Source organism: Ambystoma mexicanum, chromosome 5p (assembly GCF_040938575.1).
Source record: "Ambystoma mexicanum isolate Mex_15411 chromosome 5p, UKY_AmexF1_1, whole genome shotgun sequence".
Lineage (NCBI taxonomy): Eukaryota > Metazoa > Chordata > Amphibia > Caudata > Ambystomatidae > Ambystoma > Ambystoma mexicanum.
The window spans coordinates 506,803,054-506,817,939 of record NC_090930.1 but is presented as its reverse complement, the minus strand read 5'-3'; the positions used below and the strand labels follow the sequence as shown (position 1 = coordinate 506,817,939).

The 14,886-nt window shown below is 42.6% G+C and overlaps 1 protein-coding gene across 1 annotated transcript in view; it reads right to left on the bottom strand.

Moving 5' to 3' along the window:
• The window catches only part of LOC138481050 (sodium/hydrogen exchanger 2-like), a 1,286,045-nt gene that overhangs the window by 366,351 nt on the left and 904,808 nt on the right, over nucleotides 1-14,886 (bottom strand). Inside the window, exon 6 of the mRNA XM_069612916.1 lies at nucleotides 1,206-1,295. Within this exon, the coding sequence (XP_069469017.1) occupies nucleotides 1,206-1,295 (90 nt within the window). The remainder of the gene's footprint in view (nucleotides 1-1,205; nucleotides 1,296-14,886) is intronic.

Below are 14,886 nucleotides of genomic sequence, written 5' to 3'. Positions count from 1 at the left end.
ATTACACCGAGTACAGCTCTCAGGCTAGGTCTATTAAGACAATGATTATTATTATATGAATCAATTTCACATACACAATATTCTGGACACAGATTGGTCAATTTTACACATCAGCAGATTATGAGCACATACACATTTGTTTCACTGACTAACTAAATCTCAGCATATAAAGTAACATTAAGGGCCTGATTCAGCTACCTTTGCGTGCTCCCCCATTGAGAACACACACACCCATCAAACGGTGAATGGGGTGCCCCGTAAGCGGGCCTGCATGTCGAGGACCCTGCGCTGGGTTCCCCGTAACTGTTACCAGAAGCCGACAACATGTGTATGATGTATGGTGAAACTCAGAAAATCTGCGTGCAAACCCCTGTAAACCGTTCCTGCTTCACACTACACTGCGTACACGCACACCTAAGTCCGATCGGATCCCCGGCTTAGTACACGCACCCCTAAATCTGACATGCAAACCCACCTCTGCACTGCAATTGCTATGTGCAAGTGTACTTACACCTGGCTTCAGGTGGCAGAGACATGGAGGGAGTTGCGTGAGCATTTCGCAGATGGGAGGTTGCGCGATCACATCCATGAATACTCTTTCTCGTGTGAATTTGTGACCATGCTATGGACTGCTTGTGGCCCGTCCCTGGTAACGCCCTATTTTTCCTATGATCTTCCTCATTTTTCAAGTTCCACCCCCTACTCTGCCCTCTGCACAGGCCTTGCCCATGCTCTGCGTGGTCTCTCGCACAAGGCACTCGACTGCTCGCAGAGACATGCCGAGCCTGCGCGACGTCCACGCAAGTTAGGAAGAAGTGCAGCGCAGCGCAGTCGATCCCTGATTTTCCATGCAAATATTTCCATGAATCGGCCTCATAGGGTCATTATACCTTTGTGTGAATGCCAGCATTTCACCAGCAACATTACCTTACAATCTGCCTATATGTGGGGTGAAGGTCCGGGAAAACATGGTGAGGGGAAGCAAGGGTAAAGTGGAGATATGTCCGCATTAGAAACAAGGGAATGCCTCCATGTAGAACCATAAAGCAATGTCAGTAGCTGGCTTTTTCTGAGCACATAAAAGCAATTTCACCCCATGATTATATTACAGCAAGATAAATGCATCTTTGCACCACTGTATGTAGGCACTTATTTACATGAACGTAAATATAGAACATCTGAAAAAAAACAAGATGTCAACTCACCCGAATGTGAATCTGCTCACTTACAGTTGGGGGAGTCTTACTCTTCCTCTTAACATCCAGTAACTCAACCAGAGGGCGGATTGTCATCCCCTGCGGCAGTCCAAGAAAGGCAATGTGTCATTCCAAATATGTGCAAAGGTTTTCACAATAATCCATAGCTAAAATATTCTTTGAAAGTTCACATTGCGTAAAACTCTACATATTACAATTTTAAAAGCATACCATTTTTTTGCTGTACTGTACAATTAAAATGTGAAGACCAAAGCAGATGCCATTATTTCTGTATAATGACCCGTCCCCAAATTATTGCGGATTATTCTCCTCGGGCTATACATTGGGGAAGGGTCATTCTCTCAACCAACAATTATCCTTCACTAATATCATAGGGCTGTTAACAAATAGCCCAAACTTCACACATGTTGTATTTTATTGATTGCATGTTTGTTTGTTTTAAATATGTGCAAAGTTTTTGACAGTAAGCGGTAACTACAATATTCTTTGAGAATGTGCATTTTGTAAAACTACATATAATCACTTTAAAAGCATACAATTTAAGACAATCTTTTTGTTTTGTACTGTACAATTGGACGGCAAATGCTCCTCTCAGCTTTTACTCATTTAAAGGTAATTGTTCTGTGCTGCTTGTCAGGGTACTGCATACGTCACAATGCTTGGGCATATACAATAAATGATGAGACTGCATTACTAGCATCCTGATTGGCTGACATGAGATGAAGTCTAAGTTGGACTCCAAGTGTTAATTAAAGGTACACATGTGGTAAATTAAAAGTCAATAACCCTACACATATATTGCTGAATTTACGCTTCACCAGTTTCCCTCCAGATCATTTTCAAGCGTCAATAAAGTCGGCGTTGAAGGTTCCGTTGTCATGAATGGGCATCACATAAAATGCAAGGGTGTAAATAATATCAGGAAGGCACATTTACCCTGGGTAAATTAAGAGCACCTCAGTGTGGGCTCACGAGCAGGACAGCAGTAAGGGAAAAGAAGGACAACCGTAAGCAGCATTTCAGCATAACACTGTTGTAGTGAAACCTCATGTAACCTGAAGGTAACACTAATTCACATTTAAAGTGGCAGGTTAGGTCAGTGGCAGTGGCTAGTGGCTGCAGTGGGGCAATGCAGCAGTGGGCATTTCCCACGATCTCTAGGTAATTCCTCATCTATTTGCCCTAATGCCGTGGAAGGTTGTTGGTCTACATTTCCTTAAGGAGCACATGGGTAGCCAGTTTTTCCTCACATTTGGGAGTACTCTAGCAGTGCAGGTCACATTGGGTTTCATTACGAGTATAGAGGTAGCCACACAGCTTTTGGCGGCATGGCTACCCCCCGGGTACCGGGTCCGGGTTCCTTGAATGGGGAAATACCGGGCAATTCCGACCTTGGAGGGCCCGGTAATTCCCTTTCCCGGGACCCGGACCCGGGCCCTTATAGGGCTCAATGGGAATAGGGAGAGGCCCCTTGTTAGCATCCTGGTCTGATAGCGGGTCCCGCTAAGGATGCCTGGTTTTACCAGACGTCCTTAGCGGGACCCGCGAGCAGACCTCGTAATGAGGCGGTAGAGGGTTAATGGCGCCGGCAGCTCTACCAGTGCCATTAGCCCTCTACCGCCTGGGTCGTAATGAGGCCCATTGTCTATCTATGGTTACCTTCAGAATGGATCCACTACCACCAGCATGATGGTAGTAATCCCGGAAGTTGCCAAACCTTGTGCTGCTCTTTTCCCATGGCTTCTGGCGTAGACAGGCAAAAGGAACGGGTGCTCTTTTGCCGCCCTGATTTTTAACATGCCACAGTAACCGTGTAGCTACCTCTGCTTCTACTACATTGTCGATACCATATTTTCCCACATACTTGCCTTAGTCTTGACTGCGCCCTGATGACTATGGAGGGCAAACTGCATGACCCTCTGAGTCACAGATCAGGATTATGCAATGTCTCTGAGTTGCAGTTCTTCTTAAGTGATGGATTGTTAATGTTGGACATCCTTTACCACCTGTTCGCCTCTTTATGCATACAGCCTGTCATGTCAATTTACTCCACCATGTGTATTGGCCACTAGATGGTCACCTATAGGCCCTTCTTCACCTGCATGCCCTTGTCCATGATGTGAAAATAAGGAGTCACATGGGTTTTTCAGTGTGTTCCATTTTCTTCTTTTGCCCACACATATGACTGACCACAGAATCAGAGACCAGTAGTCAAGGGGTTGCCAGCTCTTGGTCAATGCTCCATGTCAAAGTCACACTCCTGCAGGTTTAGGGTCGACTTTCCAATCCTGTTCACTAGAGTCATACGTTTTAAGCAGTACGGCTCTGAACATATGCCCAAGAGGCACTCTGTTTGCCTGGACACCCGCAGCAAGGTCCTCTCTTTTATGGATAACACTTGGCTTGCTGTGGTTACAGATGCACTTGAATAAGCTTGCCATGCTTTCAGTCCACATTCCAGGAGCAGCACCATTACAACTCAACTGACAGAAAAGTAACCCTTGCAAGCAATATATCTTCAACTGAAGACTCTCCATGGAATGTGTGCCAGAAGCAACATACCTTACAGGTATACTGCAACATATATGCCACATATGCTCAGACAATCCTTATGATAAGCAGATACATATTCTCAATTGTTAGATATTTCACTGTCCTAAACTTTGTGAAATGAGCATGCAGGTCAGTGCAAACATGATTTCAAGGATCTCACACTATCAGCTTCACACTAATCCCCATGTGTGAGTATCTGTGTCCCAATTTTGGTTGGCACAAACACATGACAGTGATAACAGAGAAAGAGAAATATCAATGACTTACTCTGGTGCATAGTCACACACTTACAATACAAGGATGTCTTGGTTGATAATCACTTGAATGTTTTTACAACATCTGGGGCCAGATAACAGATAATTGTACACTGGTGCAAGTGCAAAGTTGCACCATATTAGCACTAGGGCAAACTTTGCCCTAGTGCAAAAAATATTTTGGGCATATTGAAAAGAGGTTGCACAATGGCAAGTGCAATTTTTCATCATGTAAGCACTAGGGCAAACATTTCCCTAGCACAAAAAATACGCACTTTTAATTCATTTTTGAAGCAGGGCAAGGATTTCCCTAGTGCTAATACGGAATGGCATTAGCACGATGGGCAAACTCTGCCCTGGTCAAAAAATACATTGAAAGTGCATGTTGTTTTGCGCTGGGGCATTTTTGGCACCAGTGCAAAGTTTCTGTAAACTGGCCCCTAAAAGTGTCAAGAGCCGGAGTCAGACAATTATTGTGCTCACCTACTGTCTCTCATGTTTGGGTGAAGCAGCCATTGTTTACATGGAATTCAGAAAAGGAGACTTTCTGGTGCAAATTCTTATACCATTTCTGTGTCACCAAACTAAAGGGTGGTCATCACGCGTTTCTGGAAGTCTAAATGATTCGCAAAGCCACAGCTTCGCAGAGTCTTTTCCCTGTCTGAGGTTTGAGTTTCAGTAATCAGGCACAAGTCAGAGCTTGTATTGATTCATTCATCATTACATCTGTGTGGTGGCTAGAATTGTTCCCGTGGCAGAACAGAACGTACTGTGGACATTAACAGCCACTGGTGACTCTGCAAGGTGACCATGAGAAGGATCTGCAGTTCCAGCAGAGCACATTGGCACCCACAATGTTAATCCATTGATTTATTGAAAACTACATGTTATCTAAGCTGGCAACAAAATGGATACCGTATACAGTAGCAGGCTAAACACCTTTCTCTGCACTGTGCCCACATACAATTTAAATAGGAAAAAGGAATTCAATATTTAATAAAGTTTAAAGAACTATGTCAGTCGATGTTTTTTATTTATTTAGGTTTCAGTATTTTAAAGTGTGCATGAAATGTTTCAGGAGAACCTCCCTTTGTCAAGTATTGAAATAAAAAATTACCAAAACTTTATATTTCATTTTGATGGCAAAATCGAACTGCTGAGTGTAAACTAATATATGAAGTAAGTAGCCATGCCTAAAACCACATTACAAACAGGTCCCGCCATACAATGTCTTTCAGTTGCACTGCAAAGTGCACCAGGGCAGTATAAAAAGCAGGCGAAATTGCTTGTATTTTGATACTTCACAGTCCAAATTGATTAAACACTGACTGTCATGTATGCATTGCAGGCAGTATTTATAATGGATTCCAATGAATCTGCCTGTTTTTGCTAGTGTAAAATGCAGGCGGATTCCATTGGAATTCCCAGCATGTACACCAGCAGGAAAATGTCATGCTGGTATAAATGCTGTCATATTTGTATGGCGGAGAGGATGGGGAGGCTGAAAAGAATATTACGCTCCATGCCCCATCTCTGATTAACAAATGAATGACAATGAAGCGTGGTGTAAAATGCATGAGCCTTATATCTAGTTCAAATGGGTACAGTTGCAGAAATATTGCTATCTTCAGTGCAAGTCCTTCTTCGGAGTCAAAAGGAGGGCACCTAAATAAACACTGGCAGTGTGGCTTGTTCATGCATGTTGGGATGCAGATACAGCATCCATACAGAGACAAGAGGTTGAGACTGCACAAACTCTATGAGCAGAAGCTTGCCTATGCAGTATTTGTATGTTCGCCGTTTAGCTGGGTGGTTCTGCACGCAGCACATGTGTCATTTTTATAGTTAGCATTAACACACACTGGAAAGACTTACATGATGAAAGGAAGAGCAGCAACAATGTTGAAATGAAAAGACTGAGGGCCTCATTACAAGTCTGGTGGTCCGGAAATAAGGGTGCCGGTAACAACGTCCCGGCACCCTTTCCGGACTGCCAAACTACGAGAATGCCTGGAGGGGCCGTTGCTCCCGACAGGTCAGGGCCCAGCAGTCATGTTTCTCACGGAAGTACCAGCAACGTTAGCAATGGTGCCAGTGCTTCCATGTCCCCATTCCCATTATAGTTTACATCACCTGTTATCCAGGGCCCCTGGGATTTGTAATGTCTCGGTGGCAACGGGATCTCAGGCAGCAGAGCAGTGTTAAGAGGTGTGTTACGAGGTGTGCGGCGACCAGCTGCTAGCACCGGCAGGATACCACCTGCTAGGACAGATTTTCTATACTATGGCCTGGTGGACAGATGTATAGAAGGCCAACCTATATTGTGACAAGGACAACTGTGGGAGCTGTAGCCAAACCAGTTCAAAGTAGCAGTGGCGAGAGGTCTAGGCTAAGTCTCAAGAGGTGATGAGCTTGTAAAGTGGCCACAATGAGTACACACAATGGAAAAGACAGATTAAACTTAGACAGTGTGTATGCAAATACTGTTATTTATTTATGGCCAAATATCACTATGAAAAATGACTACTAGCAGGTCGAAGTATCACACAACAGTCCTAATAGATTACATATATAGAGTCACTAGAGTAGGGCATAATACAAATCAAACTCCTGTAAAAGAAAGTGCAGATTAGTTTTATGTACTACAGGTCCACAGAGAATAACCCCTAACTTCAAAAGTCTTTCCCTAAATTGTCTGGGCCCTTATGCCCAAAGGTTCAGGAAACGTTCCGACACAGTTTGTGATGCAGAAAAAAATAAGGGTAGGGTCTCTGGGGTCCAGGGAACAGTTCGAAAGGCTAGAGGACAGTTTATTCTAACTAATAGAAGTGTCCCCAACTTTCGGAAGGCTTGCGCAAGCAAGCAATGGCAGAGCCAAAGTATATCACAAGTTTTATAAAAGTTAGGAAAACTTTTAAAGGGAGTTTAGGGCAGGTAAGAACCACTGTAACTACACCCACCCCCATACTCTGATTCCTCCCAGGACATGGAAGGTCAATGGAAGAAGGTCTGAGGTTGTTTTCCCATTGTTAGCCTCAGTCCTTGACTTGCAAGGGTTGCAGGTTCGAGCATATCTCTGGTTGGTGTCTTACGCTGGTCCAAGGACTCTTAGATGAATTATGCAGAAAAACAGGACCCCTCTCAGGACTGGACTCAATGCAAGTAAGCTGTTTCAGACGGTGGTCACCACAGCATGGTGACACAAAGGACAAGCTGAGGATCCCCCAAGTTCCAGGTCTCAACACGGAACAGCGACTTGGCAGCGCGGTCAGCCAAAGGGAGGTCCCGGGACACATCTTATAGCTCTTCTTCGCAGGGTACCGAGCAGATGTCAGGAATGGATGCTCCCTCCATTCCAAGGGTCACAAGTCCCTCACAGGACTGCTGAAGATCAATGGCAAGACAGGGCTCCTCCAAGACAGGAGCAGAAGTTGGTTGCAAGGCCTCCTTCAGACGGGTCTCCGGTCTCTTCACAGGTCTCACAGCTGGAGTCTTGGCTCCTTCAGGTTTCTCCAGGCTCTCTGATGAGTGGGTGCATGGGTCCTCTTCTTATCCTAAAATCCAGGTAAGGAAATTACCACTAGCCAATAACAGAACTAGCCACACACACCCCCCAAAAGTGGTCCAATCAGAACCACTGCCATTAACACTCATGCATGACGATCCTACACACTGAAACCAGTTTGTGGATTGGGACCAAACAGTCCCAGCCCACATCCTGCCAGCAAACACACATAGCCCTCCAGTAGCCTGCCAAAAGTCTCTACTTTCCAGGCACTGGAAGTCCATATAAGGACTTTCCTGGCGTCACAGGCCATGAAGAATGGTAAAGAACAAGCTGGCCAAAGGACAAGCGAAATAACATGTGGTACGGCCATGTTTGGACACTAGCCACAGTTAGTAGCCAAATGCAGTAAACGTGGTAAGGCTAAAACGAAACACACCAAAAAATTGTAAAAAGTCACTAGTGCCACCAGCTTGTACGTTTAGCACATCTAGAGTAACAAAAATCCTTCGAGTGTTAGTATAGGGCAAAAACAAAAAGTGTACCCTATTGTACAGCATGGTAAGATGCTTTGTACAATGCTAAAAGTTACCACAAATGATAAGTTACTAAAAGTAGTAACAAAGTTGCAAGACTAAGGGAAACAATGTTTCCCAGTACTGACAGCCAGAAGGACATGTCAGCTTCCCCATAACAGATGAGCAAAAGACAGTGTAGTGAAGATTAAGGCTTCATTGCACTGTAAAAAGTACAGGTCAGGATCAAAAATAAAAGCAAAACGTTTGGGGGGTCCATAAAAATGGAAGGAAATGTGCTGTAAAGAGACATTTTTCCTAACACTGCCGACCTTGTAATGAGGCCTTCAGGCTTAGTCGTGTTGTGGACATGCATCCAGTGGTAAAGAGCTATGCAGTGTTCTATTAGTATGAGAAAGAACATAGAATATATCATGTCATTTTGCATTTAGGGAACTCCTAGTAGCATTTGAATGATAGGCCAAAGTGCACAGTAGAATACACATATAGCATAAGGAAGCTGTTTTTTAGTGTGAGGGTCCTGGGCCATGTTAGCAAGAGTTTCACCTTTTTTGAATTTGGCCTGTTATGAATAGATTATTTATTTATTTCAATTTATTTGTTTAGTTTCTTAAAAAAAAACTACACAAATTTATATTACATCATCTAAAATCATAACCAAGTAAAATGCACATTTACATTTCATATGTTCGCCATAAATTTCTCATTCTCTTAGTGTACTCATTTGCATCTCTTAGTCAGATAACATCATATTACTCATCTATCGTCATATCGCACAGTTACTTTCTGTACAGCAAACATCACTGTTGTCTAATACAAGTTTGCATCTATGTATCACATAACATATAACATAATATTATTCACCACTTAAAATCAATAATACACTAAAATATCCAATCCTATTAAAACCATAGTCACCTGTATTTCGTCTCTCGTTACCATTTTTCTATGCCGACTAGATAGTTTATATGCATTTAGCTACTCACTTGTAATGCTAGATCGCTCACGCCAAAGCTTTTGTTAAACATTTTTTTAATTTGAGACCACAGTTGGTATAGGGCAATATGCACCCCCTGGCACTCTGAATTCAAACAGTATATCCAAAATGTATCACTTTTGATTGCGTCATACTCATGTACAAGATTGACATATATTCAGGTCCCAAGACAGAGAATTCTGTCAATCGATTATGCAGGATGGGTTTGTTGGAAGAGTGAGCATTAGCTCACGTTTAGAAGCCTGCAGTTGGTCAGCTAATTAGAAGGTATTTCCCTTCCTCCACGGGTGTTTGGATAGTCAAGGCTGAGAATAACAGAGCAAGGCACTGTGTAAGATAAGTGGCTGATTTAAGGAGGTCGGCCCGGCTGCAGGGGATGGAAATGGGATGTGCAGTAGGTCTATACCACAGCCAGAAAGACCAATCTTGTGGGAACAAAAAGCACGAATGTCAGACATGGCACCAGTTAAAAGAGGCACCTTAACACAAGAGCGGCGCTGTCACGATTTGCTCCCTTAGCTCCCATTCCCACCACTTGGGGGCATGATTTGGTGTTTATTCCCAACTGGACTTTCCTTTCGAACCTAATGCTATGGTGCTGTGATGAATTGGGAGTGCTAAATCCTTATTTTCCAAACTACTTCCCTTCCAGATCCATTCCAGGTTTTTGGCAGCCAGTATGCTGCTTTAATCAAATCACTATGCGTCCCAGAATGACTGCCCCACATCTTCATCTCCACCATTGCAGGACAAGGCTGGGTGGAGGATAGACAACACCTGTGGCTGCAGGTGCAGCAAGCAGCACACCTGCGGCTTGTGCTCGTTAAGCAGGTTTAAAAGCCTCAGTTTGCTTCAGTCCAGCGCTGCTCATTGATGCAGTGTGCCTGTTTGTGACTGGTCCCTTGTTCCTGGTTATTAGCCTTGTGCCTAGTTCCAAGTTTCTATTCCTTGTTCCTTAGCCTTGGATTTCAAATGTATGTGCTTAGTTGATTTCTGCTTCCAGATTCCCTTTCTATCTTCCTCTGTTTGCAGGCAGCATTTTCAGTGCTTTCCCTTTTGGTGCAGACCAGTTTGCCTGTGTTCTATAGTTCTTTGACTTTGCCCTTTGCTGTTGTAAACCTTGATGCTTTAGTCTTTCCTCTTTATAGATTAACTTCCTGCCTTTTTCCTTGGAGGGGTGGGGAAAGTTTGCCCTTGTAATTTCGTTTTTCCCTGCTCCTGTTCTTTTACTTTCGCTTGGAATCCATTCCATGTTTTCCCTTGCACTTCTGCATATATTTCCCATTGATTATTAGGTGTGGTGTGCGGTTGTAGCTAGCTCCTGTGTGAATGCCTATGTTTTCCTCACTATTCTATAATCACTATTCGTACTTGCCCCTTCTCTTGAGTCTTATGTATTTAGTTATCCTTCCATTGCTGTTACAGCCTTTCTGGGTCCCTGTTTGATCAACAGGGTTCGTGGGCTTGCTGACATTCAAGTGGTATTTCTCGTCCTTGTGAGTACTGTTTTTAAGTGTCCTTATTCAATACCATCAAGAGTGTTAGATCACAGATCATGTTGTTGCTTGCCCTGTTCGTGGGCTTTGTGCTGACAGTACCTGTAATAGCAATTGTGGGTAAGGAGCTTGGCGACTTTCCTTGCAGTCATAAGGAGCATCTAAGTGCTTACTCCACATCCCTTTTCATATATTTGTATTGCTGTCACACTCTGTTTGCACTCCTGGGTTTTAGTATACACGAGTCTTGGTTCCTGTGTGCATGTTGTTTCACTCAAAGCTATTCACTGTGTGATTGTGTGCACAATTCCCTTGCCATATTCACTGCCTTTGTCCTTACCTGACAGGCGCATGGTTGTATTGTTGTAAGGACATCTGGGTGCCCAGAGCGATAAGGAAGAAACATGTATTAGGGAAGAGGCTTCTTTCAAGATGGGCATAGTTCAAGGAGCCATGTACACAAATTGCAAGGTTGACCGAGCCATCTGGGTTTGCCAAGTTGTTTGATCATTTGACAAGACCATTATATCTTAGAAGGGGTGTTCCAGGGAAATGCACATCTCAAGTTGATCAAAGTGTCTCATCTAGCAAGGACGATCCATCAGTGTAACTGAATAGCTGATTAGCAGAGATCATATTAGGGGTGTGTTTTTAGATATTGTCTATCCAATGGGGTAGCAACATACATGTGAATGTTTAGGGTCATATAGGGTTTTGTGCAATGGGGAACTTGGGAATGTTTTTATCTGATATGTTGATTCCAGGGGTTTACTGCTATGAAAACCTGTAACTTGTATGTGTCAGTTCCAAAGAGCTGACTATGATCCCCAGCCGTGTTTGGATGTAATAAATCGTGTTATCCTTGCAAGAGCTTGCACTTGTTACTTGCTGTGTGGATTTTTCTGTTGTTCGATTCAGGACCTGCCCTTCATGCATGGCTAAAGACGTGGAAGTGTTACTAGGAAAACAGATATAAAACACAGGAAATGGGAAATGCCTGGCCAATATAAATTTCAAAAAGGGTTGAAGCCAAACTATTTTATTAAAGAGAATTGCTTGAGAATATGTTTGTGTCGGTAACTATAGAAACTATAATAGGATTAGTCTTAAAGGACAGAGAAAAAAGAAAAAAAAGACAGTACCTACGGAATTCAGATGGTATTTCAAAATGAATAAAGCAACAGAAAATGAACCATAATTAAAAATAACAGCAGTGTTTGTGTGTTAAAATCAAATAAAATGAATGTTCTCATCGCAACAAAAAAAATCACTGCTGAAATGTACCAATCAAAGTGAATAAGAATAAAGAAAACATTCTAATTGAGGAAGTGATCGGAAAAAATAAACATGCTGGTGGGAGCAAAATACTGCAGAAGTGATAGGAGAGACATTAGGAATAATTATTAACATAAACATATCATAGGTTAATTTTCAGAAGAGATAAAATAACAGTTCTAATAAGGTGAATTGCAATTATAAATACGGGTGAGTGAGTGTGTGCTCCTAATATTCCTAAAAAGGGGACAATTTAGACCAAAAGTGAGAGAGATCAAATGAAATTCTGTTAATGAGCAGGAGAGAGTGTGACAAGATTTTATTTATAAAAACTGCACTCTTTCAGTTTGGAAATTTGGCCTCAAGGTAAAGATATCACATATGTTATGAGATGAAGAACTCTGTGTCCTGTGTATGCATGCATGGAATTTATAAAGTGCAAACCTAAGTGGGGCAACGTGTGACGTGGCACAGATGCCCTGAGGCTTGAACTCTGTGCTGGCTGCGAATGGGTTCATTTTTCTAATGTGTCAGAAGACGCTGGTTTTTTTATTGGCATGACTTACATGAGAGTTATGCTCTATATGCTGTTATTTGTTTGAACCATAGAATGCTTGATAAAGGCCTTTGAAACTTTGAAGAATATGGTCCCTGAAACATGCCAAGCATTGTGACAATTACATTTTCTTTGCTGTCTTGGGATGTTGAATTTATAGTGTCCTTTGATGATGCAAATGCAATAGCAGCAGGTTAATCATAGGAAATGTTCCCTTCTTTTGTGCTGCAATAGTGCTGTGTGGTTGTGATGCTGATGCAATGCATGTTATCAAGAATCTCAGAGGCTTTATTTCATTTGGAAGAGAAGAGAGTTGTTTGACTAATTTTGCCGCTTCAGTGTAACATGAAGGCTATTGCTTTGCTTATTGATGATGCTGGCGATTTAATTGCTTAGGATTCGAAAAGTCAACAAAGAAGTTTCTTAGGGTTCGATGATTTTCTCAGAATCAGTGAAAGTGAATTTCTAGTGAAAACTTTTGTTTTGCCACTTGCCGTAAAAAGGCCATCATAATAGCCTCTTTGATGAGCGTTCTCGTTCATGTGAAACTTTGTGGTTTCCAACGTGGAGTTATCTCTACTTTTTTTATCAACTGAAAATAAGTCATGTTGTTAGTGGTGTTAATAGAGTTAATTGATGGCCATAAGGTAAAGAATTCTGGTCAGCAGGCTTGGCGAAGCTACTGAAAATAGGATGAGGAGATGCAGCTGAATTGAATATCAAAACAAATAATCATTTTAGGCTCAATTTTGAATGTGCATTTTGTGGAAGCATGCTTAGTAATTAAATTAGTAACAAGTGATTCTAGGGTTGAAATCTCATTTTGTCACATTATAAATACATGGGGCCTCATTACGAGGTGGGCGGTAAGGGATTACCGGCACCGGTAAGGGCACCGGTGCCGGTAATCCCTTACTTCCCTACTACGAGTTCCCTTTGCGGGTCCTCCCTTAACGCCTGTTTTTTCCAGGCGTTAAGGATGGGACCCGCAAAGGGACTCTTGAGCTAATAACGGTACCGCAACTTGCGGTACCGTTATTAGTGCCTTCCCCATTCCCATTAAGCCCTATGGGGGCTCAAATGGGAATGGGGAATGGCCCTGGTGAATGGGGAATTACCGGTCCCGCCAACCTTGTAATGGACCGGTAATTGCTCCATTCACCAGGGCGGAGTCGGAACGAGTTTGGAGGCAGCCATGGCGCTAAGCCAAGGCTACCTCCAACCTTGTAATGAGGCCCATCATCACAGCACAAATAAACCCTGCAGAATTCTATTCTTCAGTCATAAAAATGAAAGTAGATTCCAACAGATTCCAACAGTTCATGAATAGATTGGGTTATAGTGGTGCACATTTAGCACCCAGAAACGTTCCATTTTTGTTTGTACAAATTCTCGTTATACAGAAATAATTTTGAATCAATCAAATTGCTTTATTTGTGAATTTAAAAAGCATTAAGCACACTGTTTAACAGATTGTGTAAAAAATAATTTTATATTTTTCAAACGTTTAGGATTAACCCTCAGTACGTCTTGGGTGAGTTACCAACATGTCCATCTTGCGTGATTTCTAACACTCACTAATTGGTAATGGGTCTCAACAATGCCTCAAACACATAGACATCTTTTACCTATCCATCACACAGACTAATCTAATGGATTGAATTGCAATATCATCACACATTATTAGAAGTGATCCCTACAATATCTAACAAACTGAGATTGTCAATAATACAATGTCAATTGAAGTGTGACCATGTGCTTAGTAATCTCATGTCTTATTTCCCCACCTCTGCTCTCGCTCCCTATGATTGTGCCTGCCTGGTTATGGGTATGTACACCCGTTCTTGATATTATTTTTTGCATATCTGCCCTGAATAATTGTACTACTTGCGCTTGTACATCAATACTGTTTTGATTATGATTTGATGGGCATGACTCATCACATGTGAACATTTGATGTGTGAACTATCACAATGTTATCACTAACAGCCTTGAGAACGACCTGCTGGTCGAAACACTTGTCGGCTGTACTTGGAATAAATCACCCTTCACATACTGGACAGTGTCATGCATAATCTTTGATCTTGCTATGAGATTGGAATCTTATTTAGAGAGTATTGACTAGTATGATTTACTAATCCGCACAGTACAACTATACAGCATGCTGAATTCCTGGCTGAAACTGATACTGCACTGGTTACCTGGCCACCTCTGATCTAGGGCCCAGGTCCCCTCCCCCGCCAGTCACACACCTGTACTGCCCTCCTGGCAACCCCCGCAATTGGGGACTGTTTTTCTGTATCCCTACTGTCCCACTACCAGCACTTGACACCGGGTATCTGCACTTACCCTTGTACTTGCCACCAGTTGGCCATACTTTTACTTATTGTTATTTATTCTATTATCCCATGTACTGCACTGTCCCCTCCACCCTTTCCCCTGCACTTTTCCCTCTTTCCCCTTCCCATGCACTTGCATGATCTGAATGACACCTGGC